The 26063-nt window shown below is 49.8% G+C and overlaps 1 protein-coding gene across 2 annotated transcripts in view; it reads left to right on the forward strand.

The window, feature by feature from the left end:
* The first annotated feature begins 307 nt into the window (after positions 1-307).
* Positions 308-26063, forward strand: part of LOC144155739 (uncharacterized) — a 48342-nt gene continuing 22586 nt past the window's right edge. Inside the window, exons 1-2 of one of the 2 annotated variants that reach the window (XM_077687351.1) lie at positions 308-1365; positions 11922-12789. In XM_077687351.1, the coding sequence (XP_077543477.1) occupies positions 631-1365; positions 11922-12789 (1603 nt within the window). In that variant the 5' untranslated portion in view covers positions 308-630. The remainder of the gene's footprint in view (positions 1366-11921; positions 12790-26063) is intronic. The other variant, XM_077687352.1, reaches the window with a different exon arrangement.

Genomic DNA, 26063 nt, shown 5'->3' on the forward strand with positions numbered 1-26063 from the left:
CGAGCGCTGTTCACCTTACCCGTGCAATACGCACTTTCCTGTTCGCCTTCGTAGAAGCCCGACAGCGCGCCCGTCTCCTTCGTCGTCCTGTGTCGGAAATCCGGTCGCAAAAGCGGGTGCGTCGTCACGTTGCCTAGAACTTCCGGCCCTGTTAAAAAAAACACCAACAACACAATGAGGCCGCGTCAAAAAAGTTAGCGTGCCGACACCAGTACATCATTCTTTGGTGAGTTGTGCAACGCTTCAATGAGTGTTGTTTGAGCGAGCTCGGCAGACACTTGTGCTTCAGTGTACGGATAGCTCAGCGGTGGCCTAGTGTCTCAAATAGCGGGGAGCACATGATGCGACTACTCTGGATACGCGGAATATGCTCGGACCTGAGTGGGAATTCTGCACAAAATAGTGGGGCGACTTTAAGGGCGCAGTTGAGAACACGTGTGTGTTGAGCTATCGCTTTGTTCAGGGAAAATTGTACGCCGCTCTGACACGCTGTATTATGGAGCAACATCCGTGCCTCGTATCTCGCTTGTGCTTCTCACCCTCATTCCTGCTGCCTCTTTACGACGGATATCCTACCGTTCCGACCACACATGCGGCGACGCTACAGCACAGAGAAAAAGGGACGAAACCATGCTGGGCCGGGTGATCAGCAAAGCTCGTCGTGTGCTTGTCTTTGTGTTAGTGTTTGCGTGCGGCTTCTATGAACTACACGATGCACGCAGTGCTGGAGTGTGGAGCCCCGCGAAGACTACTTGCCCGAAGCTGAAGCGCTGCACCTGCCAACTCGACGTGGGAGGGGCTACCGTGTCGTGCCGGAACGTCTCTCAGTCGCGCGTTCTTCACTCGGATATGGATAGGCTGCAGAATTTCCCCGTCACGAAGCTCACTTTTGACCACGTTCCAATGAGTGAGGTACCCGCCAGGTGGCTTTCAAACCACACCATTCACGTGCTTGTCGTGAAAAACTGCCCGCTGCGAGACATAGGGAAGGCAGCCATCGCTAACATGGGTCGGTTAACACGGCTGGTTCTGGAGAAGGACCAGCTGAAGAGCGTTCCCAGCGGCCTGATCGCGACCAACTTGCGCGTTCTGGAGATACGCTGGAACGATATCAAATGCCTGACTGGCGTGCTGCAGTTTCCTGAGTTGACAGTGTGTGATCTTCGATCGAACGCAATCGAGACAATTGATGAAAAATTACTGTCTGAATCGCCAAACCTGCAGCAGCTGTTGCTGTCGGACAACCACATCCAGGACATACCTAATCGTCTCTTCGAAAATACAACGAAGCTGCAAAGCATCGACTTTCGTGGCAACCGCATCACGATTATAAGCAGCTTGTTCGACGGCCTCCGTTACTTGCAGGTAAAATATTCTTTGTCGTAAATGTCGAGTAAATGATTTAAATCATCAAACATTTCCGAAAAAAAAAGCTGCTAGTGTGCGTTTACGAACAAGGGGTGGTGTTGAGAACTTGAGATACAATTTGAATCGCATGTAAGCGTGATAGTCAGGACTTAATAATAAACTGTCAAACAATCTTAATGGAGGAAACATTTAACAAAAAAAAAAAGCTGAGGCGGTACGTTTTGCTCTTTGTAATTGCACAAAACACTTCAAATTCCGTATCCAGGACGAAAAATGATAACCCGCTTAGTGCTGGCATAAAAAGGACGTATAAGTGTTTAACGTCTGACTTGCAACTGCACCAGGAACAGCAACATGCAGAACAAAATTGAAAGAAAGCAGATTTAATTCATTAATTGTGGCTTTCAAAGCGCCGAAGCTACATCTGGGCTATGTGGCGCGCCGTAATGGAGGGCTCCGGATTAACTTTGACCCCCTAGAAATCTTTAACGCGCGCCGAAATCTCAAACACACGGGCGTTTTCTCCTTTCGACTACACCATAAAAGGGGCCACCATGGTCGGGAAACTAACATATGAAACCGAGCTCAGTAGCACAACACCTTAGCCACTGAGCCACGGCGGAAGATAAAATATCACATTTAGGCCTTCACCTTAAAATGAGTCCGGTACACATAGGGGCCTGCTTTTGAAGTGCTTCATAGCCTAATGTTCAGAAATTTTATTTACAAAGAGTGCGAAACGTCATTTTGAAATGCTAAATTATGGGGAAAAGATATGGTCAAGGTTATTTTCAAGAGAAACAAAAATCAAAATTTCCTTGCAAATTGGTCAATGCAAACGCTAACATTTTGTAAGGGAAGTGAGAGGATTAAGAACCAGGCGCTTTTTTGGCATAACCCCTTCAAAAGCATTGCATTTGCTAACACTGGAGAAATTAAATATCGCTTTGCACATACGGTCACCCCTTGGCTTTACAGAACACTGTGATTGCAACTTCGCTTTGTCTTCAGATTTAGCGTTAAGAAGTCGTTTCAGAGGCACTTTGTCGATCTTATAAGTAGCGTAAATGAAAATTGCAAATGAGCTACACTGCTGAGAGAGGGCGGCTCCAGAACAGATGAAAACAAGAGGCTTGCGGGTTATAGGCCTGGGCAGAGGAGAGGGGGCACCGCGAGACGTGTTTTTAAAAGTAGAAAAAACGCGTTCGCAAATACGTATTTTCTTTTTTCACTGTTGGTCTTGTTCACATTGTACTCGACGAGAAAAAAATCAGTCTGTCCGTACGCAAACCTTGATGTGGCACACTTTTGCCGCCCAAAAAAACGTTATATTAAAAAAATAAACATGATTTTGCACAAAATAGTAGTTGGATACATATGAATATTTGCGATGCCGAGGTTCCATTGTCTGGGCTACAGGTATATTACACTACACTTCCGGTTCATTGTCCAAAGCATCGCAAAAAAAGTTCGTGCTTATGTTGCCTGCCGGAAGGTCGGGTCCGGGTATCTAACATCGACCGTTGCCACAAGGAGTGAGTGCGGCGGAACCATACTGAACCGCTTATTCAGGGTACTGAGTGAAGCTGGATGGACCTCAGCGTCCCACCATTGCGCATAGCCTGGTCGATGCTGTGCGCTTTGTCTTAGCCGTTCTATCTCCCACACTAGTGAGCATGCAGGCGTTCCCATTTTCTGGTACGTGCAGGGGTGGTGTAGAGAGCGGCTTACTCCCGCTGTTCACCCCAGCAACTGCTCGTGGATGAAGAATAAAGGCGCAGAACCGACTTACGAAAGCGAGTGTGTCGGCGGCGAAAGGAGCAACTGAAGAAGAAAATAAAACGCAGTATAGCGAACGTCCCTGGGAAAAAATAGCTCAGTTTAGAAGGGACAAGTTCACGCAAAACGCTCCGTCAGCTGTACTCCAAAGCCCGTCATCAGAAATATCGCCAACGGCACTTAGCGACAGGTACTACCTTGGAGAAAACATAGGCAAAGAAGAATTCGGAACGTCTTGTAACGTCCACGACAGTTAAATATTTTGGTGTGACGTAGCAGTCGAATTACATGGACACGCTTCGTCAAGTTACGTCACAAACTTTCTGCTGTGGTCAACGTGCAAAAAGTTCTCCGCGTGACGGAACACACGGCCCCCTCGCACCGGCCAGTTCAGCAACCCGGCACCACCAGCGCATCACCCGGCGTTCAACGAAACCATCAAGCGCCTCGTTTCTCGAATCCCTTTCGATTCCATACAACGCCTCATACATGGCGGATAGTTTGGTATCGTGGACCAACACAAAGTAGTGGACCTTCCACTCGAAACGAGCGAGATGGCCACCTCGTTTCCGCGCAACGTGTCGGACAACACGAGCGCGTTACTTAGATAATCCCAGCGCAGTTTCTGGGATTTTTCCTAAAATAAACCTGAGCAAAATATTTTGTGCTCTGATTTCGCAAGAATGTCGACTTCTCTGGTTTATTTTGTTTAACACGAAGAAAGCTAGGTAACACCACTTACATGTTTAACGTTCGGACATTGATACCAGCAGCCGACGGCATGCACAGAAACGAGGAAGAGCCAAAGGGCGTCCCACCCCGCATTCGCGCAACGTGCTTGTCTTTGGTTAATACTTAGAAGACATTCCCATGCTGCCCCCCCCCCCTCGCTCCAGCGCCCGGTGTAAACGTCGCACATGCGCGTGGACGCACAACGACTGGCCAGCCGCCAGTTCCCTGAACCACCATCCAGCGCTGCCTTCCCCTCCACGCTCCGACGGAGGGCATCAGAAGACCCGCATGCCCCTCGATCAGGTTCAGGTTCTCGCCAGCCGCCGTCGTCGGAGACGCCGTAGGAGGCATCCGAAAGCACTGCCGCATCCGGCCGAGATCGAGACGACAGTCATACCTCGTACCCATCTACGTATACCAGCGAGCCCGCAGCAGCACTTTGAGTTCGCCCCCACGGCCCTGCGGCATGCCTGGACATCGCCGTGCCCCAGAACGAGAGTCCCGACCTTCCTGGGCCAACAGTGCAAGCGCACGCCGTGTGCTCCAGCCCCAGAGCGAGGGGCCCAGTCTCCGAGGTCCGGCACCCGCCGCATACCTGAGCCTCTTCCACGAGTCACATCATCTTGCCGTGTGAACGCGTCGGCAACAGCCCAACTTCACTGCTAATTAATTTTTTTTCTGTTAACAAACCTGCGTTGCCTCTTTCCCCCTCAACTCCGTGTGGACCCACCTAGTTGGTAGCGTGACGCTATCACCCTGTCGCGGGCGTCACAGTGGTTGCAGCGGTGGGATGCACTTTGAAATCACGGAGTTCAGGGCGTGAGTCTTCACCGTCGTGCCAGAGGGGAAACGAGGCATCATAGCTACAGACGCCCAGGCGAGAGTTTTAGGGGCAAATGTCATGGCGCTAGGGGACATGGTCCCCTCTTTCACTGGAGATGGCAGAGGTTGCGTGCAGGGTTTTCTGAATGTTTCGGAGCAGGTGGGCCGCTTATGCGGATAGACGAATGCACAGCTTGTGGGGATTGCATGCTGCAAGATGGTTGGAGACACGTATGACTTTAAATGGAACGACGAAGCCGTTGCTCCTGCAACGCAATTCTCTGACTTTCAAAGCACTGGCGACCAAGCGATTCGACACGAAGCCAGAATGCGCACAGCTACGAAAATATTTGTCTGCCAGGCAGGACGCACGAAGGACGTGCAGTCCTTTGCGAACCGAGTCCGCATGCTGGGCACCGCTACCATGGCTAAGTATCGAAGTTTGGAGTCCGACTCCAAGAGCGAAGTTCGCAAAGAGTTCTTGAACGAGCCGCGGCGCACCCAGTTGTGAGCGGGTTACGCGACCCCGTGCGAACGTTTACTCTATCGTGCGACCCAGAGACCTTCGACACAGCCGTCGAAGCGGCCGTGAGGGAGGAAATGAACGAGCGAGCTGTAAACAGGAGTCACACAGCGATTCGGAGCGTTCAGGAGACCGGGAGTGAAATGGTGGAACTACACGCGCGGTTAGGGAAGGTTGGACGCCTTTTGGAAGCCACAACTAAACTACACAATATGCAAATGCAGCTAAACTGCGGCTGTCGAGACAACGGGCAGAGGTGCGCAGAATGCTATACTTACGGCGAGTACAGCCACATATTTAGAGATTGCTGGCAACGTGCACGCAAACGAAAGCGGCAAGAAAGGTCGAAAGTGGGAAGCCCCACTACTAACACCGAAGTGTAAATGGCGCAGAACCAGGGAAACTAAGTGCTCCCCCTCCTTCCATCTATGGGGCCGATGAGGGAAGCGAAGGGGCAGTGAAATGCTAACGAAAAATGTCTGCAGAGAAACGAGTCCAATTATACTGTGCCACGTCGCTGGCGCCCTTATTGAGTGCGTTGTGGACACGGGGTCGAAAGTTATCCTTCTGTGAGATAGTCCGCTGAATCATGGCATCCCCAGATGGCAAGACAAATTCGGGGCGAGAAGCTGAACCGTGCGCCTCGTCGGCCTCACCGGCGAGTACATTGAGACGATATCGTGTTGCGAGATACCTGTACCGCTAGGGGTACATTACTTCACCGCGACGTTCTTTGTCTGCACCAAAAAAGCTATGCTACTCGTGCGAGGTTTGGTAGCAAAAACTATTCTCACTGAGGAAAAGATAGATTGTTGCTGAGCGAGCGTGTCTTGAAAATAGATGGTGTCGAAATCCCCATCACCAACTAGAAACGAGGGGAGCCTGGGCGGCCGAAGAGGCGGACAGATGTCTACGATGCGCCGCCAGTCCACCTCGTCAAAGAGATAGTGCTGCCGGAACTAAGCGAATGGCCGCGGGAGGGCGAGATGGCCTGTGAACTTGCCAAGGGGAAATTGGGAGTTGTTGAAAGCAGTGCTTTCGAGTTGTCTAGAGTCGCGGGCGCGTATAGCTTAGTCCCTGTGGCGACAAATGGCCGAGTGCCTGTTCGCACTCGGCCATTTGTCACCACGCTACCGGAGATCAAAATTCCTAGGGACAAATTGATCGGCACCTTAATACCGGCTGTGATGGCGGAAGAGCCTCCCGATGAGGCTGTATGCAGGCGTATAGAGCGAGCGGAGGTGCAGGATCTGCTTAACATCTCACACATTCCCGAACCCCAGAATCACCGAATCCGAGAGCTGATGCACAAGTTTGGCGCGGCTTTCTCTACCTCTAGCACTGACATGGGCCACTGCGAGGCGATAAAGCACAGGATTTCCACCGGCGACACCAGCCCCGTCTACCGAAGGGCATACCGAAAACCGTATTCTAAAATAGGAGAGATGGATCGCCAGGTGAACGAGCTTTTAGAAGGGGAAATCTTTGAGCACTCCACGTCGCCGTAGGGTGAACCGGCGTTGCTCGTAGAAAAGCCAGTTGGGTCTTATCGCTTCGTGGTCGACTACCGGGACTTAAAGGGACCCCGAAAAGCTTTGTGAAGGTGGCAATCAAACGCATTCAGGTGGTAGAACACATAACGGGGGATTTTTCAGCCAAGTGTGAGCCCCATACGTTGTACAGATAATTTGTACACTATTTTTGAAGATCGCCTTTCTCAGCCGATGAGCGCGACGCCGCAGCGAGCCGACCGCGGGTGACGCAACGGCGATCGCTGGTGACGCAACGGCGAAGGCGCTCCCTGATTCGCCCAATCGCCGGCAAGGTCGGCCGCCGGCGGCGTCACTGCCATTGGCTTCCGGCTGCTCTTCCTCCTTCCTGCGCGATCCCGAGGCAAAGGCGGCAAAGGCGGGTCCGCAGTGATTGACGCGAGCCTAGGCGCAGGAATGTAGCTAGCTGCTTTGAAGGAGGCAGAGAGGGAGGAGGAGTCGATCGGCAAGTGGGGAGAGGTGCATTTAATTGCTTCTGGTGCAGCTAATACTGAATGTAGATCAATAATTCCAACGGCATTGCATCGCTATATTGGTGCTACGTGACAATACAGGCCTTTTGTAACTTTTACAGAAGGCTTTTCTGGGTCCCTTTAAATCGTGTCACTCGCGTGGACTTGTACCCGTTGCCTAACATCGCCGAAACTCTGTCAGTACTTGGTTCCGCCAGATTTTTCACCAGAGTATACATGGCGTGAGGTTATTGGCAAATCTAAATGCATGAACATGACAAAGATAAGACTGCATTCAACACACCCTCCGGACATTACCAATGGCGGTGGATACCCATGGGGTTAGTGTACAGCGCGGCGGTTTGGGAGCGGACAGCCGATGTCGCCCAGCGGGGCTGTTAGGAAGGAGCGGCCACGTTTATTAAAACAACATCATAATTTTCAGCAGCCCCTTCGAGAGTCACCTCGCCGACTTACGCAATGTATTGCACAGGGCACAAGCTGTGGGCTTAAAGCTGACGCCATCTAAGAGCCAATTTCTCCGACTAGAGGTCAAATATCTCAGGCATATGGTATCCGCTGATAGGGTACGACCTTGCCCTTCTAAGATCCAAAGCCTGCAGGATTTCCCTGAGCCTAGAACAAAGTACGAAGCTAGGCAATTCCTGGGCCTCCTCTCTTACTACCGCCAGCATATACCGAAATTGCCCGAGGAGGCGCGGCCGCGTACGCAGATATCCACCAAGAAACCCTTTAAATAGGAAGTGGAGCAGAAACAGGCCTTCGTGTCGATGAAACGCAAGTTGGTTGAAGCTCCCGTGCTTAAGTTTCCATACTTCAAACATTCCTTTACGCTCCCGACGGACACTTCCAAAGGAGCTGTAGGGGCAGGGCTGTCACAGGAGTTTCACGGCAAAGAACGCCCAGTGGCATACTCCAGTAGGCTGTCCAACTCGGCCGAGCAGAAGTATGGAGTTGCCGAACAGGAGTGTCTCACAGTAGTATGGGGTGTTCGCCATTTGAGATACTTGATTGATTGATTTTAGGGTTTAACGCGCCGACGCAACGCAGGCGATGAGGCGCGCCGTAGTGGAGGGCTCCGGATTAATTTTGACCACCTGGGGATCTTTAACATGCGCCGACATCTCGTACACACGGGCGTTTTTGCTTTTCGCCTCCATCAGAAAAGCGGCCGCCGCGGCCGGGAATCGAACCCGCGACCTCGTGCTCAGCAGCGCAAGGCCTTAGCCACTGAGCCACCGCGGCGGGTCATTTTAGATACTACTTATACGGGCGGCACCTTGGAATACTGACTGATTGCCAGCCTCTCAAGTGGCTGATGAACGCCCGTGACCCCAGCTGGGGGCTAACAAGTTGGAACCTGCTTTTGCAGGAGTAGAACTTCGAGATCGTTCACAGGTCAACAACCAATCAGAACGCGGACGCCCTAAGTAGAACACACGTCCGAGCGGCAGACATCTTTGTACTATCGGAGGAAGAAGCCCGTATAAAACGAGAATAACGCTGTGATCAGAAATTGAAGGTGATCATCACGTCAGGCGTATACCGAGGGACAATGTTTCGTGGATGAGGGTGACTCTTAAGCCACAGGGGCCGTCCTAACGGCTGCACCATGACGCCCCGTACGCGGAGAACCCGGGGACACGAAAACGCGCCAGAGGATAAGCACTGGCAACTTCTGGCCTTGCATGCGGGCGCATGTCACGGAGTACTGTCGAAAGTGTCGTTCCTTAGCTGTGCAAAAGAGCCCTAAAAACAAAAAGCCGTCGCCGCTGAGGGTGTTCGAGGAGCCTAAATCCCCTTTCCAGCGGACAGCCATGGACATAGTGGGCCCCTTACCGGCGTCCTGGGCAGGGAACAACCACATTTTGATCTATGTAGAACACTAGAGTCGTTACGCTGAGGCTTTCCCTCCCCCAGACCAAATAGCCGAAACGGTCGCTCGAGAGTTCGTAAAAAGAATTGTTCTCAGGCACAATGTATTCTAGAAGCTGTTAACAGACCAGGACACGAATTTTCTGTCACGATTCATGCAGGAAGTGTACGACCCCTTAGACATTAAGAAGCTACAGACCACTCATTGCGACCCTCAATGTAATGGGGCCGTAGAGAGGTTGGACCAAACTCTGGTAGCAATACTATCTCACTACGTGCACCGCGGTCAAAGGGACTAGGACCAATGGCTCCCCTTTGCAGTGTTCGCTTATAATATCAACGTCCATAAGGGGACTGACGAGACTCCCTTCTTCCTCCTTCACGGCCACAACGCATCAGTGCTGGATTTCATAAACGCGCCTCCCGAGACGTATTACGGCACACCCGAAAATTACCACGCAGTGCTAGCTCAACATTTCTCACTCCTCCCCCCCCCCGGCGTCCGGTGCAGGCGTCGCACATGCGCGCGGAGCGCACAACCACCGGTCAGCCTCCAGTTCCCTGAACCAGCACCCAGCTCTGTCTCCCCTCCACGCACCGGCGGAAGGCATAAGAAGGCCCGCACGTCTCTCGATCAGGCTCACGCCACCCGCAGTCGTCGGAGACGCCGTAGGAGACAACCGAAAGCGCTTCCGCATCCCAGCGAGCCCACAGCAGCACTTTGAGTTCGCCCCCACGGCCCTGCGGCATGCGTGGACATCACCGTGCCCCGCAAAGAGAGTCCCGACCTTCCCGGGTAAACAGTGCAAGCGCGCCCCGTGCACCCCAGCACCAGAGCGAGATGCCCAGTCTCCGAAGTCCAGCGCCCGCCGCCTCCCTGACCCGCTTCTACGAGTCACATCATCTCGCCGTCGGTACTTGCCCAACTTCACTGCTAATTAAATTGTTTCTGTGGACAAACCTGTGTTGCCTCTTTCCCCCTCAACTCCATGTGGACCCACCTAGTGGTTAGCGTTACGCTATCCTCCTACCGGGGGCGTGACAGCTGCCTATTTAAAAACTGAATGCCAATAATTTTCGCATATGCGAGAGTCGTGTAGTAGGTCATCATAATGGAAAAATTACCACCTTCGAACAGCGGTGCCTCCTGAACTAGTCAAAACGAAACACGCCATTCATACAATGGCCTCTGAGATCATCCACGCGCAGGGAGGGGGGGGGGGGGGCAGCTCTGAGGCCATACGCATTATCTCCGCGAACGATTTATACCCTAGTTACACGGGAACACTTAACCATGGTTAAGCAAACCGAGGTTAGACAAAATCACAGTTTGCTGAGTCAAACGACAGATGAAACTGCGGGTATCCTTATACCCGTGGTTAATGCAAACCGAGCTGGGCATGCTCAGTTCGGTCACGCTAAGCGCAGTTGCCGCAGCCACAGGGTTCGAGGTCGCGCAAGTCATTTCGGACGAACGTGGCGGCGCATCAACAGAGGCGAGCGAAGGAGACGAATGCCCTGACAGAAGCTAAATAGCGGGCGCCCCAAATTGGGCACAAGAGGAGCTTGCGTTCGTTGCGTCGCTCTCGCCGTCAGCACGACTGCGCTTGACCACGACTGAAGCGAAAGCTGCGGCTTGTTCCCCGGTCCGCCCGATAAACTACGACAATAGCTGGGCTAACTTTGTAAATTGCGCGCTTCGTTCGCAAGAAATGGATAAAACAGGAAATCATGAAGCGTTTTTAGCACTCGGATACGATCCGGGCGCACGCCAGCCGTGCCTGCAAATACGCCGGCGCGCCTGACCGCACGGCCTACAAAGCGGCTCGAACCGGCCCAGACCACGGCAGCAACAACTTGTCGCCGATCTTCGAAACCACTCTGATCGCGGAGAAGATGTTCCATATGCAAAAATGTGGACGTTAATGTGGTAAAAAATCGCGCAATGGATTGCAATTCGCAGTTGTAGATATAGCGGCGGTCAAATATTCACCACCTAAAGTTCCCAACACCAAGCCGACCCGAGAAACGCAAGGCGGTTGCGAGCTGTTTGGGAAGCCCCTCTCTAAAACTCGCCGCGCGCGAGTGCGTAGTGTTGGGGTCTGAAGAAACTGTTTTAAGGATGTTTCCCTTTGTCTACAGTGCTCCTCATTTGTTTTTCTATCGTGAGGTTAAAACTTTGTTAATTTAATTTTGTTACGCTCACAACCAAAGTGACTGCCGTCAACACACTTGGCATTTCGCGTGTAACAGCCAAAACCGCGGTTTGCCATAACCGTGGTTAAAGTTTAGTAACCAAGGTTAAACGTAACTAGGGTATACACGGCGTTGGCGATTGGGCTGTCGACACCCCTTGGCTTCTGATGTTTCGTGGCTCACTCACGCTAACTTTAGTGCAAAACTAAAAATAATGAGATTACAATATTCACACCCCAAATAAAACCCACAAAGTTACGAAAAACTTTTAAAAAGGGATCGTGCAATTTTACATGAACCACTGGTTCGAAAAATTCGCATCTTTGGTGCATAATCCTATAAAATGAAACGATGCAGAAATCCAGGCCTCTTCTGACGCGTGGATGAAGCTAATAAGTGGTTGCTTATTTCTCATCGATGTGTAAGAATGCCAGCAGTGGAGAATAATTATACATTGTAAAAGAAATTGTGCAAAATACTAATGCATTGTTAATCGTTGTTCGAAGTCTGACAGCATAAGGATGCTTAACTGTGTCGTTTTCATAACCCGCAGCACCTTCTGTTACTAGTGTGTGTCGACTCACTTATATGTTTTTATTTCAGAGTCTCTACTTGGGCCACAACAGGATAGCAGACGTAGCAATGCTACTGAATTCCACAATTCCTGAATTGAAGACCATCAACCTTGAACATAATCGCCTGGGTGTGATTACGGAGTTCGGAGCGTCCTACGGAGCGATCGAAGTACTCCTTCTTGGCGGTTGTGGAATAACCGACGTGGAGCCCGAAGCTTTTCACTCGCTCGAAAACATGACTCGCCTGGATCTCACCAATAACAGCATATCACTTTTAGATGAAATAGTGTTCCGTAAGGACTCAAAACTAGAATTCCTTGGCTTGTCGGACAACAACTTGACTAGCGTAAGCGGAACATTCAACACAACGCGTCGCATGAAGGAATTGACGTTGTCGTCCAACAAGATCAACGATATCACCGACGCATTCAAGGGTCTCACACTTCTGCGGAAGATTTCGATGGAAAGCAACCTCGTGACTCACATTCCGGACGACGCCTTCAGCGACAACAGTGAGCTCACCGAGATCAACTTTAGCCAAAACAAGATTCGGTGGGTGGGGAGGAACGCACTCAAGGGCCTTGTGAAGCTGAGAGGGCTGTTTCTGCAGGGCAACGAACTGCTCTCTCTTAACGGCTCCCTAAGACATCTTCCCGAGATACGATTCCTGGACGCCTCGTTTAATGCTATCCAGTCACTGGAGAGAGGTGAGTTTGAAAACAACGGCCGGTTGACTTCTATCGAGCTAATGGAGAACAACATCAGCAACCTGCGAGGAGCATTCATCGGAGCTGACGAAATGAAGTCGCTCAACCTCAGAAAAAACCAAGTGCAAGTGCTGCGTCGAAGTGATTTCCCCCTGCGAATGCCCGCGAAGCCGACGCTCACCCTTGCCGGTACGCACTGCCTTCCGCTGCAATGCATGTGCTTCTCTGATTCTGCGTTCTCTAGGCCCGACAATCCGAGTGTCTCTGCACGCAAATTCAGTGCCCTTCCACTCGGTGGAGAAGGATTATCAGCGAAGTTGGGGTGCGTAATGTTAGAGAAGCCCTAGCAGCTAATTGCCACATAGTTTGTTGCGGGATATTTCCGCTAAAACAACAGTTACAGCCGTTTTCTGTAACCATACTCCCTCCGTAAATGGACATATATTGACAGCAGGCAATAATTCTGTAATGTTTACTACTTCACTGCGAACTAACTATTTATGATAAGTAAGCGAAACTAGGCGTAATGGTTGAGTCGTCTTAACGGCTAATTGTCGCATAACTTGTTTCGGGATACTTTAGATAATAGAAAAGGGGCCGCTTTCTTTAACCATACGCTCTCCGTGGATGGACATACTACTTCACTGGGCAACACACAATGTGTGAAAGCCAGCTTACGAAGACCAAGCTTCATAGACGATACTCTGTCGGTCGGCTTCAATTCTAAACATATATTTCCAGGGGCAATACCAGTCGTATCCAAATATGAAGGCCTGAACCGCTTTTGTATTTATTATAATTTTTTCTGTGCACAGTTTTGCAATTCCGGGGATTCGAGTGGGTGCCGCAATGTCACGGTACAGTTGCGTCCGATCCCTATCTTCATCGCTCTGTTGCCGGAAATAGTCTGCGGTATCCTAGGCTTGGACAGCTTCGCTGTAAAACATTTTATTAGGGGAGCTGCGCGCCGGGTTTTCTTGCTGTAATTCGTTCTCGCACGAATGTGTGGCTATATATCCCTGTAGGCCCAAAGAGGTAAGTAATTCTTCATGCGAGTAACCTTTTAGGATTTCTTCCTATACGAGCACCACGCAACACCTTTATATGGCCTACAAAGGTCAGAAGCCCTGGGAATCAGATGGGTGCTCTTAAAAAGACACTGAAGTTAGTTATGAAGACTTTCTAATTACTTCATCAGCTTTTAGTGCGGAAAGTCGGGGCCAAATCGGTGGATTTTTTTTAGGAGGGAGGGTTGACATGCAGGCATTTTTGTACGAGAAAAATGGTTTCGAATGCTTTGTTCCCAGCGTAGACACAACCGAGTTGATGTGCGCTTATCTCACCTAGACTGTGCTTGAAAACAAACTAAGAGTAGGTATTAACCATAGACTGTGTGAAAAAACAAAATTTTGCAGACAGTATTAACATTAAACCGCCATGCAAACCGGTGTGCCATCACTGAAGTTTGGTTCGGGAGACGGTCGTCATGCGTGCTTGGTGTTCCCTCTCGTATGCACTACACGTGAACTATACATAAAACTTCTATAAAGTAGCTACGTCTAGAATCATATGAGTGGAACTACAGAATGCAGGTTTTGAAAAATTCAAATTCATTTTAATGCGAGCGACAACACTTTGGTAGGACCTTGTACACAGAGTTTGCTTGGTAACTCCTGTTCCTCTCCTTATTGGCTTACTTGCCGCTTCATCATTTGTCAGCCTTAAGGGAGGCATAGGGCCAAAGGTCGCAAGGTCCAAAGTTGCAGCCAGTTTTCTTACGAGTTCCGTTTCTACTCAATAAAATATCTGAATACATAAAATAAACCAATAATTATCCCTCGGTCCCCGCATGGGGCCCCTTGAGTATTCATGGTGGTGGTATTGGCGACACCACGGATCCAGAGCCCCCAAACCAAAGATGTAGCCAACCGTGGCGATGTGTTTATAGGCGGATCGTAAAAAACCACGAACGGTGGCAGTCGGAACCGTGGTGAAGCACCGGCTGATGGGCTCCCTCTCTGTTAAACAGGCGGAGAGCTCCGGGGCCTCTCTCGGCATCAAGGTAAACCGAGCGAAGAAAGTACCCCCCTCCTTTGCTTTTTTCTATGCCACGCGGTAAATCAAAAGCCCCCCTCGAAGCATGATCGGACCATGAAAAGGGTCCACACCAACGTATCTTTTTCACCCCTTCCAGCCATCACCCTCCCGTAACCAGGCAAATACTCCCGATTTTTGATAGCTGAATCCGTTGAGAAATCCAAGCCTTTTTCTGCGCAATCCGTATTCCTCCTCTCTAAGTTACTTGAAGCCATCCTTGGCAAGACATACGATGATACGATGCCAACAAACTAAAAACTGGTAAGGCCCTAGTTGAGGTCAACACGCAGCCGCAAGCCACAACTCCCCTCAGCCAAACCTGCATGAACGACCTGGATATCAGAGTCACACCCCACTGCAGCCTTAACAGCCACTAGGGTGTGATATCTGAGCCAGGTCTCCTAACCGAGACAGGGACCGATCTGCTCGAAAGCCTGAAAGACCAAGGCGTGACAGCAGTAAGGCGCATCGTCATGAGAAGAGACAACAAAGAAATAGCCACCAAACACCTAATACCGACTTTTGACCACTGCATAATCTCCGAGCATGTCAATGCAGGTTTTATCCGTTGTTCTGTCCAGCCGCACGTCGCGAACCCGTGGCGCCGTGTTAAGTGCCAGCGGTTAGGCATGGCACCAACTCCTGTCGCGACACAACAACATATGCCCAATGCGCCCAGCATGATCATTTATCCAAAAACTGCACCACAACCACCTTCACTCGGCCAAAGTGCCAGGGACCACATGCGGCATACTATCGCACTTGTGAAAACGTTTCTTCTCTAGAAAAAATCGTAAAGGTAAAAAACACAAAGGTAACAGAAGAAATCCCCTTCCCAGAGGCGCGAAAGAGGTTTGTCTCTTTCCCACTGGTCAGGTACACGGATGAGCTAGCCTGGGTGCAGTATGGCTGCTCGTTTCGGCAGGGACTCACTACCGTGAGTCGAACTTTGTCCCCCCCTTCCCTGGGTTGACTGAGGCAGCCCAAGCCGCAGCCACGCCATTTGCCAGACCGGCAGTGGTTGAGGTGGCACCCCATATGGACGGGAGCGGAGTTGCTTCTTCTGTTTCCACATCACGGGCCTCGAGCACAAGTCAGGGCTTCGAGGATATGGATACAGACGGACCCAGCCCGCTCCAATCCTCGCCACACCACCTGTACTTCCTGTGGCGCACGCGACAACCTCGTCGGTGGTAGCTGAGTTGAAGAGCGCCCAAAAGAGCGCTACATCCAAGCCCAGGAAGCCCAGTCTGTCGGGCACACTCAGGACATCTGGCGCTTAGATGGACGTCGGGCCATACCTGCCTGCATTGCTGCGCAAGGAACGAGCTGGGACGTCCAAGGCAACAGAAAAGCCCAAAAAACTCCCCTCCGCGAATAAAAGCTCAATCACACAAACACACTCGAGTAGCCCTTAAATATCCATAATGGGAAGATAAACTATCCAATGGAACAGGCCTCCTTAAAATTCTTGATGATGTCTACGAGATAGTGCATTCCAATCAGCCAAGTGTAATGTGCCTCCAAGAAGCACATTTAAACCCAAGACACACAAATTTCTTGAATAGTTACAGGGTATTTAGGAAGGACAGGTATGGTGGTTGTACATCTTCAGGTGCTGTAGCCATCATTGCCCAAAAATACTTGGCGTGTCACTCTAGAGACCGCCCTTTAGAGACCGCCCTTAAGGCTGTTTCGATTCAAACCATAGACGTTAATAGGCTTATAACGGTAGGATTACAACGGTATAGGCTTACATCCCTTCTAACTGCCAGCTCTCGAGCTCCGATTTCGGGGTCCTTGTAGATCAGCTACCCAAACCTTTCATTCTCATAAACGACCTGAGAGCACATAACTCCCTTTGGGGCTTTTCCCGCACGGATGCCCCAGGTCGCCTTATCGGAAAATTACTAACATCTTCAGAAGCATGCCTGTTCAACTAAAACAAGCCCCCATACCATGTTAGATGCCCCACACGTACGCGCACCTCGGCATGGCTATTGGATTGGCAGTACTTCTTGCATCTCTTCAGTGGGACCTTGGCACTAACCCACATGGTAGTGACCACGTCACAAGCAGACTAACATACATAGGTAAAGGCCGTAGCAGTTCACCTTCCCAAAGTAACTTTAACGTAGCAAGAGTAAACTGGAGTACATTCACAGAGACATCTAAACTACACCACACGTTCATAAGACAACTACATGTTGAAGAAGCAACCTAACTCTTCACGGCGCACATCCTCGCCAGCCCCGAAAGGTCTGTTCCTTACGCCTCTGGTGTCCCGTGCAACTAAAGGAGTCCGTGGTGGAACTGGGGCTCTAGGCGGGAACTAGAGCCCCAGAACAAGGCATGGGGTATCCTTCGTCGGCACCGCACGACCAATAACCTCGTTTAGTTCAAAAGGGAAAAGGTTTTTGGAAAATGAGTGCGCCGTGAGGCAAAACGAGAAAGCTGGCGCTCCTTCATAACATCAATAAACTCGTACACAGACACACGCCAGGTGTGGACACGAATGCGCAAACTTAAAAAAACAACATACACATAGCCTATCCCGGGTCAGCACAACAGGGGACCCACTCAAAGACCCGGCTAACACACTTGCATAACACTTCCAACACGCCTCCAGTCCTGCGCACTACATTAACACTTTCATGAAACACAAACTGTCGGTTGAAAAGGAGCCTTTACGTGATAACGACACGTCAACCACTCCCTATAACTCAGAGTGGTCGCTACATGAGCTGAGGGCTGGTCTTAGCACGCGTAAACCTTCAGCTCCAGGCCCAGACAACATCACATATACAATGACACAATACCTACACGCAGAAACTCGTTTAACATCCCTCCACCTATACAACAAGATATGGCTTTCGGGGCACATTACAATGACTAGGAAGGAGGCCATTGTAGCGGCCTTTCTGAAGGAGGGTAAAGACCCTTCTTTCCCCAGCAAGTTATCGTCCCATTTCCCTGACAAGCTGCCTGTGCAAGCTTTTCGAGAAGATCATTGACAAGAGACTCTTGTATTTCTTAGAGTAGAATGGTCTTCTCGAGAACTGCCAGGCAGGCTTCATGGCGGGGCGATCGATCATCCATGAACTTGTTACTTTGGAATCCTACGTAAAAGATGCCTACATTCATAAACAGCTCTGCATTAGAGTCTTCTTTGATATGGCAAAGGGCTACGACACGGCCTGGCGATACGGCATCTTGAGTGACCTGAGGTCATAAGGTGTTCCGTGCAAGAACGTTCCGTGCAAGAACGTTCTGTGCAAGAGTGTTCCGTGCAAGAATTGGTAGTGAACTTTCCAATGTGTATGTTCAGAAAAATTGCGTGCCTCAAGGCGGTGTTTTGAGTTGCACATTATTTATAGTTAGATGAACTCGCTTCGTAAGGCCAGAGTCCTTCGATGATTTTCTGGTCATGAAACGGCCGCCCAAATTTTGTTTAGGGAGAAAGGTTACCGCGAGGGGCGCTACCGCAGATCAGAGGGCATCGTGTGGCCGCTATTGCTCCGTGCGCGCAAGGCGAAAGTGGCAACAGGTTCTGATAAATAGGAATTAAAAAAGTTCATCCAGCTTTCTCGCAATTCTTAAGCTTACTAAGCTAACTTGTTTAAATCGGTATAAATGGGAATCACTAAGCTCACATGCCGCATTGTTTCGGTGTCTGCGCTTGTGCCGCGCGGTGTTGTAGCCCCAAGCTAGCACCTGCAAGAATTGGTAGGACACTTTACAATGTGTATGTCCAGGAAAATTGCATGCCTCAAGGTGGTGTTTTGAGTTGCACACTATTTATAATTAGATGAACTCCCTCCGTGAGGCCAGAGTCGATGTTTTCCTGGTCATGAAACGGCCGACCAAGTTTTGTTTAGAGACAGAGGTTACCGCGAGGGCGCCCCCGCAGACCAGAGGGCATCGTGTGGCCGCTGCTGCTCCGTGCGCGCAGCCGGTCACCGCAGAACCGGCACCCGCCTTTGGCGGCACTTTGTCGATAGACACGCGTTGTTGGTAATTGTGCCCTTAAATGTTGCTACAAAACAAAGCTGGAAGGAAATTCTTATAATTGTAGGCCTTACGGGGAATCTGTAAGGCCTTCAATCCGTAAGAAAAACGCTACCTTTTGCGCACTGCTTGCCACGAATGGGACTCCGTTTTCTAAATTGATGATTACCATTTCGGTTGCGTTTTAAGAGGTATTACAAACAGAGAAAGTAGCAACAGGTTCTGATAAATAGGAATTATAAAAGTTCCTTCAGCTTTCTCGAAATTCTTAAACTTACTAAACTAACTAGTTCAAATCGGTGTAAATGGGAATCACTAAGCCCGCATGCCGCATTGTTTCGGTGTCCGCGCTTGCGCCGCGCGGTGTTGTAGCCCCAAGCTAGCGCATCAGGATGGCTAGGTTCCGCTGTCTCGCCCTTCGAAAGACGCTCCTCTCCGTTTTCTCTCTCCAGACTCACGGCCGGGCTATAGCGGTGGCGCCGCCGCTCTAGCCCGGCCGTGGCCGACGCTGCTGCTGCGTTCGCGACGCCGGCCCCCCGAATTCCAGGTAAAGGCTGGAAGAATTTCTGGTTTCACTCTTTATGGAGCCACGTGTGTGCTTTCAAGTGACATCGCATGGGAAATTGTTGTGGGTGTGGTTTAAAGCTTTACTTTACAACCACCTTCATACCGTGGATTGCAGCCAATTTTTTAATCCTGTCATTACTGACACATCAAAATTACAGCAGTTTCAAACAGGCCATCCATCTTCTTACCTTACGCTCTTAGAGTGAAGGAAAAAGCTTCTGAACTCAAGGTCCCCCTTTTAGACACGCGCAAGACACCCATCAATAATTTCATTCCACCATTGCATTTGCGCCCTATATCATGGGACCTGTCTTTCAGAAAACACTGAGATACCTAGGACTGCGATTTTTCAGAACTTCCTGTTCCTACTGTACAGGTACAGGTGCGCCAAATTCTGCGGCCGAGCATCGGAAACTGCTTCCCCTTTGTCTTGTGCTGCGCACGGACCCAACTTTAGTGCCAGTAAAGCAATAAATTTCTATAATAGTATTTACACGGCAGAAGCATGCGGCATTTTACTCTCGTATCAAATCACGTCATTGAACATAAAATCGTCACATCCATCGTGTACACAGATTCCCTAAGCGTTGTGCAGGCGCTGTCATCTAGAAAGCCTACTAAAAAGTATGGGATCAATCTTCTTTTTAAGGTGATAATGACCACGTATGCCTCAAATCTTGAAATAGCTATATGCTGGGTTCCAGGCAACTGTGAAATCACTGGCAATGAGGCCGCCGATCGAATGGCTGCTGCTCATTCTACAGTCGACATACAGTCGACATAAGTCGGCTAACAAAGCTTCTACAGTCGACATAACAACAGTACCTTACACTGACCACAAGTCACTCATCAGACAACACCTTCCTAACAATCCCACTGGAGGCAACAAACAGACAGCAAACTACACGCAATAAAAACACACTCAGGACGCTACAGAACTGACTCACACAACAGACTCACTCAAGTGGCCTTAGCTAGGTGGTGGATAGGTCACACACCTGTAACGCATGTAACACGCATGTAACGCATGTAACACAGGTGGGGAAAGGGCCTATCCGTAGCACACATCCTAATCACATGCAATGCATTTGACACAACACGACAAAAACATTTCCTGAACTCTACAGACGACACATTCTGCAGCCCCCGGCATACTTTTTAGACGGCGAACCAATGTTTTCTGTGTGTTTTTTTAAGTTTTTAGCAGAGATAAAATTTCTGCAGCTCTTCTCGTGTCACGCACAATCACCCTGGCCCTTGTTGTGCCAGAGCGCACAGCCCAAATTCGCCGCACGGTGCGAAGCGCCGACAGCGGGGCCGATTCACGCCTCAACCAAACCGCCCGCGGCCGACATGCCACTACATGCCTGGAGACGGCACCGCTGAGACGCCGACGGCGTCGCCTTCCCTTTCCCCGTCGTTTCGGCTCAGCTGACGCAATCGCTTCGCCTCCATTCGTCGGATTCAAACTTCGGCTAGTGATATTCCTGATTGGAGCGATTCAAACGTCTCGCGGCTGCAACGGACTCCGGCGGGGTATAAAACCCGCCCGGAAGCACAGCGAGCGCGGCACTTTTCGGCGGCACGTTTCGGAGGCACCGAGTGGAGATGTGCTCTCGCCTTTGTGCGAGCCATGTTACGTTCTTGTTAACCTTGTACATACTGTATATAAATGTTGCTTCAACTCTTCGTCGGCTCGAGAACTTCATCGCCCTGCTCTGCGCCGCGTCGATAGCGGACGGAGCAAGGCAATGTCGCTACACCTGTGACTGCGCAAGGATGTACAGTCGCAAGAGTGCTGACAATGTCGGGATGGCTGATTCCTAACTGTGGTGGTTGCGGTGAGAGGGCCCAGTCCCAACAGTGGTGACAGCGCTGGGAAGGCCAGTCCCAACACCCGATACACTTTTACCCACATATATTAGTATTTATGGTTACATCTCTAATTAAATACCTCGTTTTAAATGCAGAGCATTTGTATAACTTACGATGTCACCCGTGCGTTGGCGTCCGCAGCAGCCAGCCTCCCCCTACACTATAAAAAGAAATAACAGTTACAGGCGCCTGGTTTCGATCCCACGACCTTGCGGGCGGAACGCAAGGTACATGGTGCTCTACCCACGGCGCCACAAAACCGACACAGATTCAAAGGCTACGAACGCGCCTTATATCCTTGACTCATTCAAACTACGTCAAGAAGCTGCTGATACAACGCATTCACTACCTGTGGGCGGAACGCGAGGTATATGGTGCTCTTCCCACTGCGCCACAAAACCGACACAGAATGAAAGGCTACGAACGCGCCTTATATCCTTGACTCATTCAAACTACGTCGTCAGCGGCGTGCGTTGGCGACTCATCGGCGTGCTAGCGGCGTGATAGCTGCGTGGTGTACACGTGATAGCACCAACCCCCCAAACACTAAACGTTAACGCAATACACCCACCCCCTATGCGACGCATTTACTCGAGTCCCCCTCGCGGGGAGATGGGCCCATTTTTTTTTTGCCTTCATGGCCTTGAGCCATTAAACATCAGCCGTCATCATCAAGCATCCCCCGGTGAATCACTCTTTCGATTTTGAATGTCAGAGAAGAATATAAGCGTTTTGTGCAGCTATTATATGCGTATATTGTAGGCGTTGCAGGGAAACCCTTTTCCACGCCCTGAACGCACCGTGAAAACCTTCGCGACTAGGCTTCAGTCGAAAGAATCGGCCTTTGGAACATCGCTGTGTTTTGTTTCCAGAGAAACGATGTAGCCATCGCTAAAAAGTTTACATTATTGCCTATTAAATGGGTTGATACACAATGGTGCTTTCTCCACTATGCACCGTAACGTATTCAATAGACGACCCGAAAGCCACTGCCTGCTAGCTGAATGCATGCGAAAAATTGGGACAAACAACGGCTGTCGCCAATTAGCCGAAGAAAAACTTGGTTGCGCCGCTCAGCGGTACCACCTATGGGCTCTATTCTTGCGTCGAATACCATTAACCTGGCAGGAGCCTCAACGCAGCAGGTTTCAACCTCGGCTGAACTAAACGTGAAATTCTTCTTACACAGTGAAAGCCACCTAAATTTCTCTCATTTCTTTTTATTGCAATTAGGTTGATACATTTAGACTTGCTTGATAATTCGATTGAATGTTCGAACGAGGCAGTCGTTCATCCGAAGGGAAGTTCTATCCTGCAGCTCTTCTTTTAAACTTTTTCTAAATTCGAAATGCTAACATAACGCATTCAACCAGCGCATTCAGTGCTTAAAAAACGGGGTCACAAAGGACGTGAGACAAAAATAACTTCTCACCCAACCAGGTAACTTTCACGAAACATTTTTCTGTCTTTCTTGGTCTGGGAATTGTTTGCACGTTTGAGTGAAGTCACTCCGGCTAATCGCAGCTGTTGGCCGGTTTCTTTCAGTTGGAGAAATAAACGCACTCGATAGCCCTTTTTAAGAAAGCCGACACAAATGCAGAGGAGAAATTTGAAGGCGCGTCATCTCGAGAGAGAGAGAAAGAGAGAGAGCGATAACTTTTTTAGTTGTCAGAGCCTCGTGGGAGTGGAGCCTTCTTCCAGGTAGCCATGTTCCGTCCCTCATGCTACCGCTCTCGCAACCAGTAGGAGCTGATCCCAAAAGAGGGATGTGGACAGCAGCGTCTCCCACTGCTCGGGGGAATGGGGAGGAGGTGGAGGTGCAAATCAGGGTTCTGGGTGCATTCAAAAATAATGCGCCTCAGTGTTCCTGATTGCGTACAGAATTTGTACTGGGCTTCGAGTTGATTTGGAAACATGAGGTGCATCTGTGTTGGGTGGGGATACGTGTTTGTTCGCACAAGTCTGAGCATAGTTTGTTGTGTCTTTGTTGGTTGTGGGTGGGGCAATGGAAGCGTTCCGCGACCCATTCTGTAGTTCTCTGTAATTTCCTGGTACGTCGAGAGTGGCATAGGTGCAGGTAAGTCCCCCGCGGCCTTGTCGACGAAACCTGGGGCCTGTTAGTGCGCTTGATCATTGCCCTGCATGGGGGAATGGCCCGGCACCCACACCACTCCAACTACCCTGTCTGGTGGTTTTCTTGACAGTATGCGGTATGTCATTGCTGCTACCCAGCCCGACGTGAGACTCCTACGACGAGTAAATCACGCATTGCCACTCTGTGATTTGCAGTGCGTCCAGGCAAGACCGAAACATTGAAAGCATTTATCGGCCGTCTTGCAGGAAAATGTATGCCTCCCCTTATTTATCAATGTTTCCAACCTCTATATAAAAGTGGAGGATCCACCCGGGCTTTCCAAAACAACCAAATAATGATGCTATATGTCCCGTTTCGTGATGTGGAATTGAACGCCAAACTACCCACTATTGGTCTCCTGAAGAATCTTTATGCTAGTGGTATCCTGGCGTGCCATCAAAGGATTCAAATTTTGGAGTTTAACACGCCAAAGCTGCATTTCCATCATACTGCAGACTCATTTGCTAGGTCAAAATGGCGTTTTACGCTTTACGCGGCGAAGCTACAACCTAGCAACAACGGCCCCGACGGCCACGCGAGAATCAGCATCGCCGTCCAGACTGCTGAATGCACACCGGTCAACACAGCTTCGCCTTACCGCCGGTGTGTTTATCCTTTGTGCATTTATTAATTGTTGAACTTTCGTTAGAAGATTCAGTTTCTTTTTTACCATCGGCGCAGTGGCGGCGAACGGGGATAAGTTAAACCGGGTTCGATTTCTGCATCTCATAGCCGTATTTAGCGCGGAGGGGTGCGCAACCTACATGCGAGAATCAGCGACGCTGCCCCGCCTGTGGATTGCACACCAGTCAACAAAACTTCGCATTACCTCTCTCACTCACACACTCTCTCTCTCTCTCTCTCTTTGCTCTTTTCTGGCTCTTTGTTTGGCTCTCTGAGCCTAACCGACGCAGGTATGGAGTGCGGCCTGCTCCGGAAGTAACCATCATCACGGATACCTAGGGGGCTACGCTAGAAAGCTTCAACCATGTTAGCTTCAACCATGTCTTGGGGAAGCTTCGGAAAGCTTCAACCATGTCTTCGGGACATAAACAGCACTTCCTCTCGAGAGTGGGATCTGGCCACCTTGGTGTAGTAGTTGGCCGCCACCTCCCATGACTGACCAACTCAATTCTCGGCCCTCAGTATACAGCAGCTGTAGAGCACCCGACCACGGCGGCGGTCAGGCCAGCTCATACAGCAGAGGGTGCTAAGAATCTCTCTGTCCGGACAGGCCGCGTTTGGAACTTGACCCTGGCAACGTTCAACGCTCGAACCCTGTCTTGCGAAGGAAGCTTAGCTGTACTACTAGAGGAGCTCTCGGACACTATATGGTATGTCATAGGGTAAAGCGAACTTAGAACATCACAGGAAATTAGGGAGCTGACCAGAGGGCATATTTTGAGCTACATAGGACTCCATGAGAAGAAAGAACACGGAGTGGAATTCCTAAATAATTAGCAGGCAACATGGACGAATTCTTCAGCATTAACTAAAGAGTCGCAGCCGTTGTGATCAAGCTAAACAAGAGTTACAGGTTAAAGACAGTCGACCTACGCGCCAAGAACTAGCTACGATGATGAAGCCGTAGACATTGTCTACGAGGACGGGGAATAAGCAATGAAGGGAGCAACACAGTTCACGATTGTAATGGGTGTCTTTAACGCAAAGTCGGTACAAAGAAAATATGAGAAGCGTCAGTAGAAATTTTGCGCTAGATAACCGCAACAGTCGAGGAGATACACTTGTTGGATTTGCGAGATAAGTAACCTGCGGTTGATGAACACATTATTCTACAAACGAAAGAATAGGAAATGGACACGGAAAAGTTCTGATGGTACAACAAAAATAAAATTTACCTAATTTTAAGTGACAACCCAGGTATTCTGCAGGACCAGAGGTGCTAAGTAAGGTTCGGAGCAGTGATCTTAGGATGTCTAAATGCAGGAGAAGCGTGAATCTGAACAGAGAAAGAAGGAAACTCCTGAAAAGTAAGAAACCCAGTATTTAGTCAGTCAGAGCCAGGACGGAGGAGTTTAAAATAACTCTCCAATACAAATTTGCGCTTCTGAACGAGGAGAACAAGGATAGTGTAGACAGGCTAAATGACAACTTAACATACGCACTCAGTCAATCAGCGGCAGCTGTAGGAGAAGCAGCAGGTTGGAAATAAACTAGAAAAGTGACTAAGAAAACGAAGGAGCTAATTGCAAAACGTAAGAATATTGAAGGTTTCAAGTGCAGTGGATCAAATTGAGTTATCAGAGCTGTCTAAATTGATTAACAGAAGTAAAACTAAAAAAAATCGAGCATATAACATGGCAGTGATCGAAGAAACGCTGCAAATTGGAGGTAGTGTGAAAGCATCTAAGAGGAAGGTCACCATCGCCAGGACAGAATTTACATACGCACTCAGAGACTAGCAGGGTAACATTACGTACAACAAGGACGACATGATAAAGATAGCAGAACGATTATACACCAGACTGTATGTCAGCGACGTTAGACCAGGGAAAACTACTAGTATACAAGCTAAACTTGCGATTTCCCACTGGTAACTAAAGAAAAAGTTGTAAAGGCTCTCAAAGGCATACAAATAGGAAAGGCTGCAAGTGACGACGGCATAACCGCTGATCGTTTGAAGGAGGGAGGAGATATTGTACTGGAAAAGTTTGCTGTACCATTTCCGGGGTGCTTGAAGACTCAAAAAGTGCCCATAGCCTCGAAAAACGCCAACATTATTCTGATTCATAAGAAGGGTGATCCCAGTGACCTCAAGAAT

Source organism: Haemaphysalis longicornis, unplaced genomic scaffold (assembly GCF_048455015.1).
Source record: "Haemaphysalis longicornis isolate Haplotype H1 unplaced genomic scaffold, Haemaphysalis longicornis Haplotype H1 scaffold_1, whole genome shotgun sequence".
NCBI classification, from domain to species: domain Eukaryota; kingdom Metazoa; phylum Arthropoda; class Arachnida; order Ixodida; family Ixodidae; genus Haemaphysalis; species Haemaphysalis longicornis.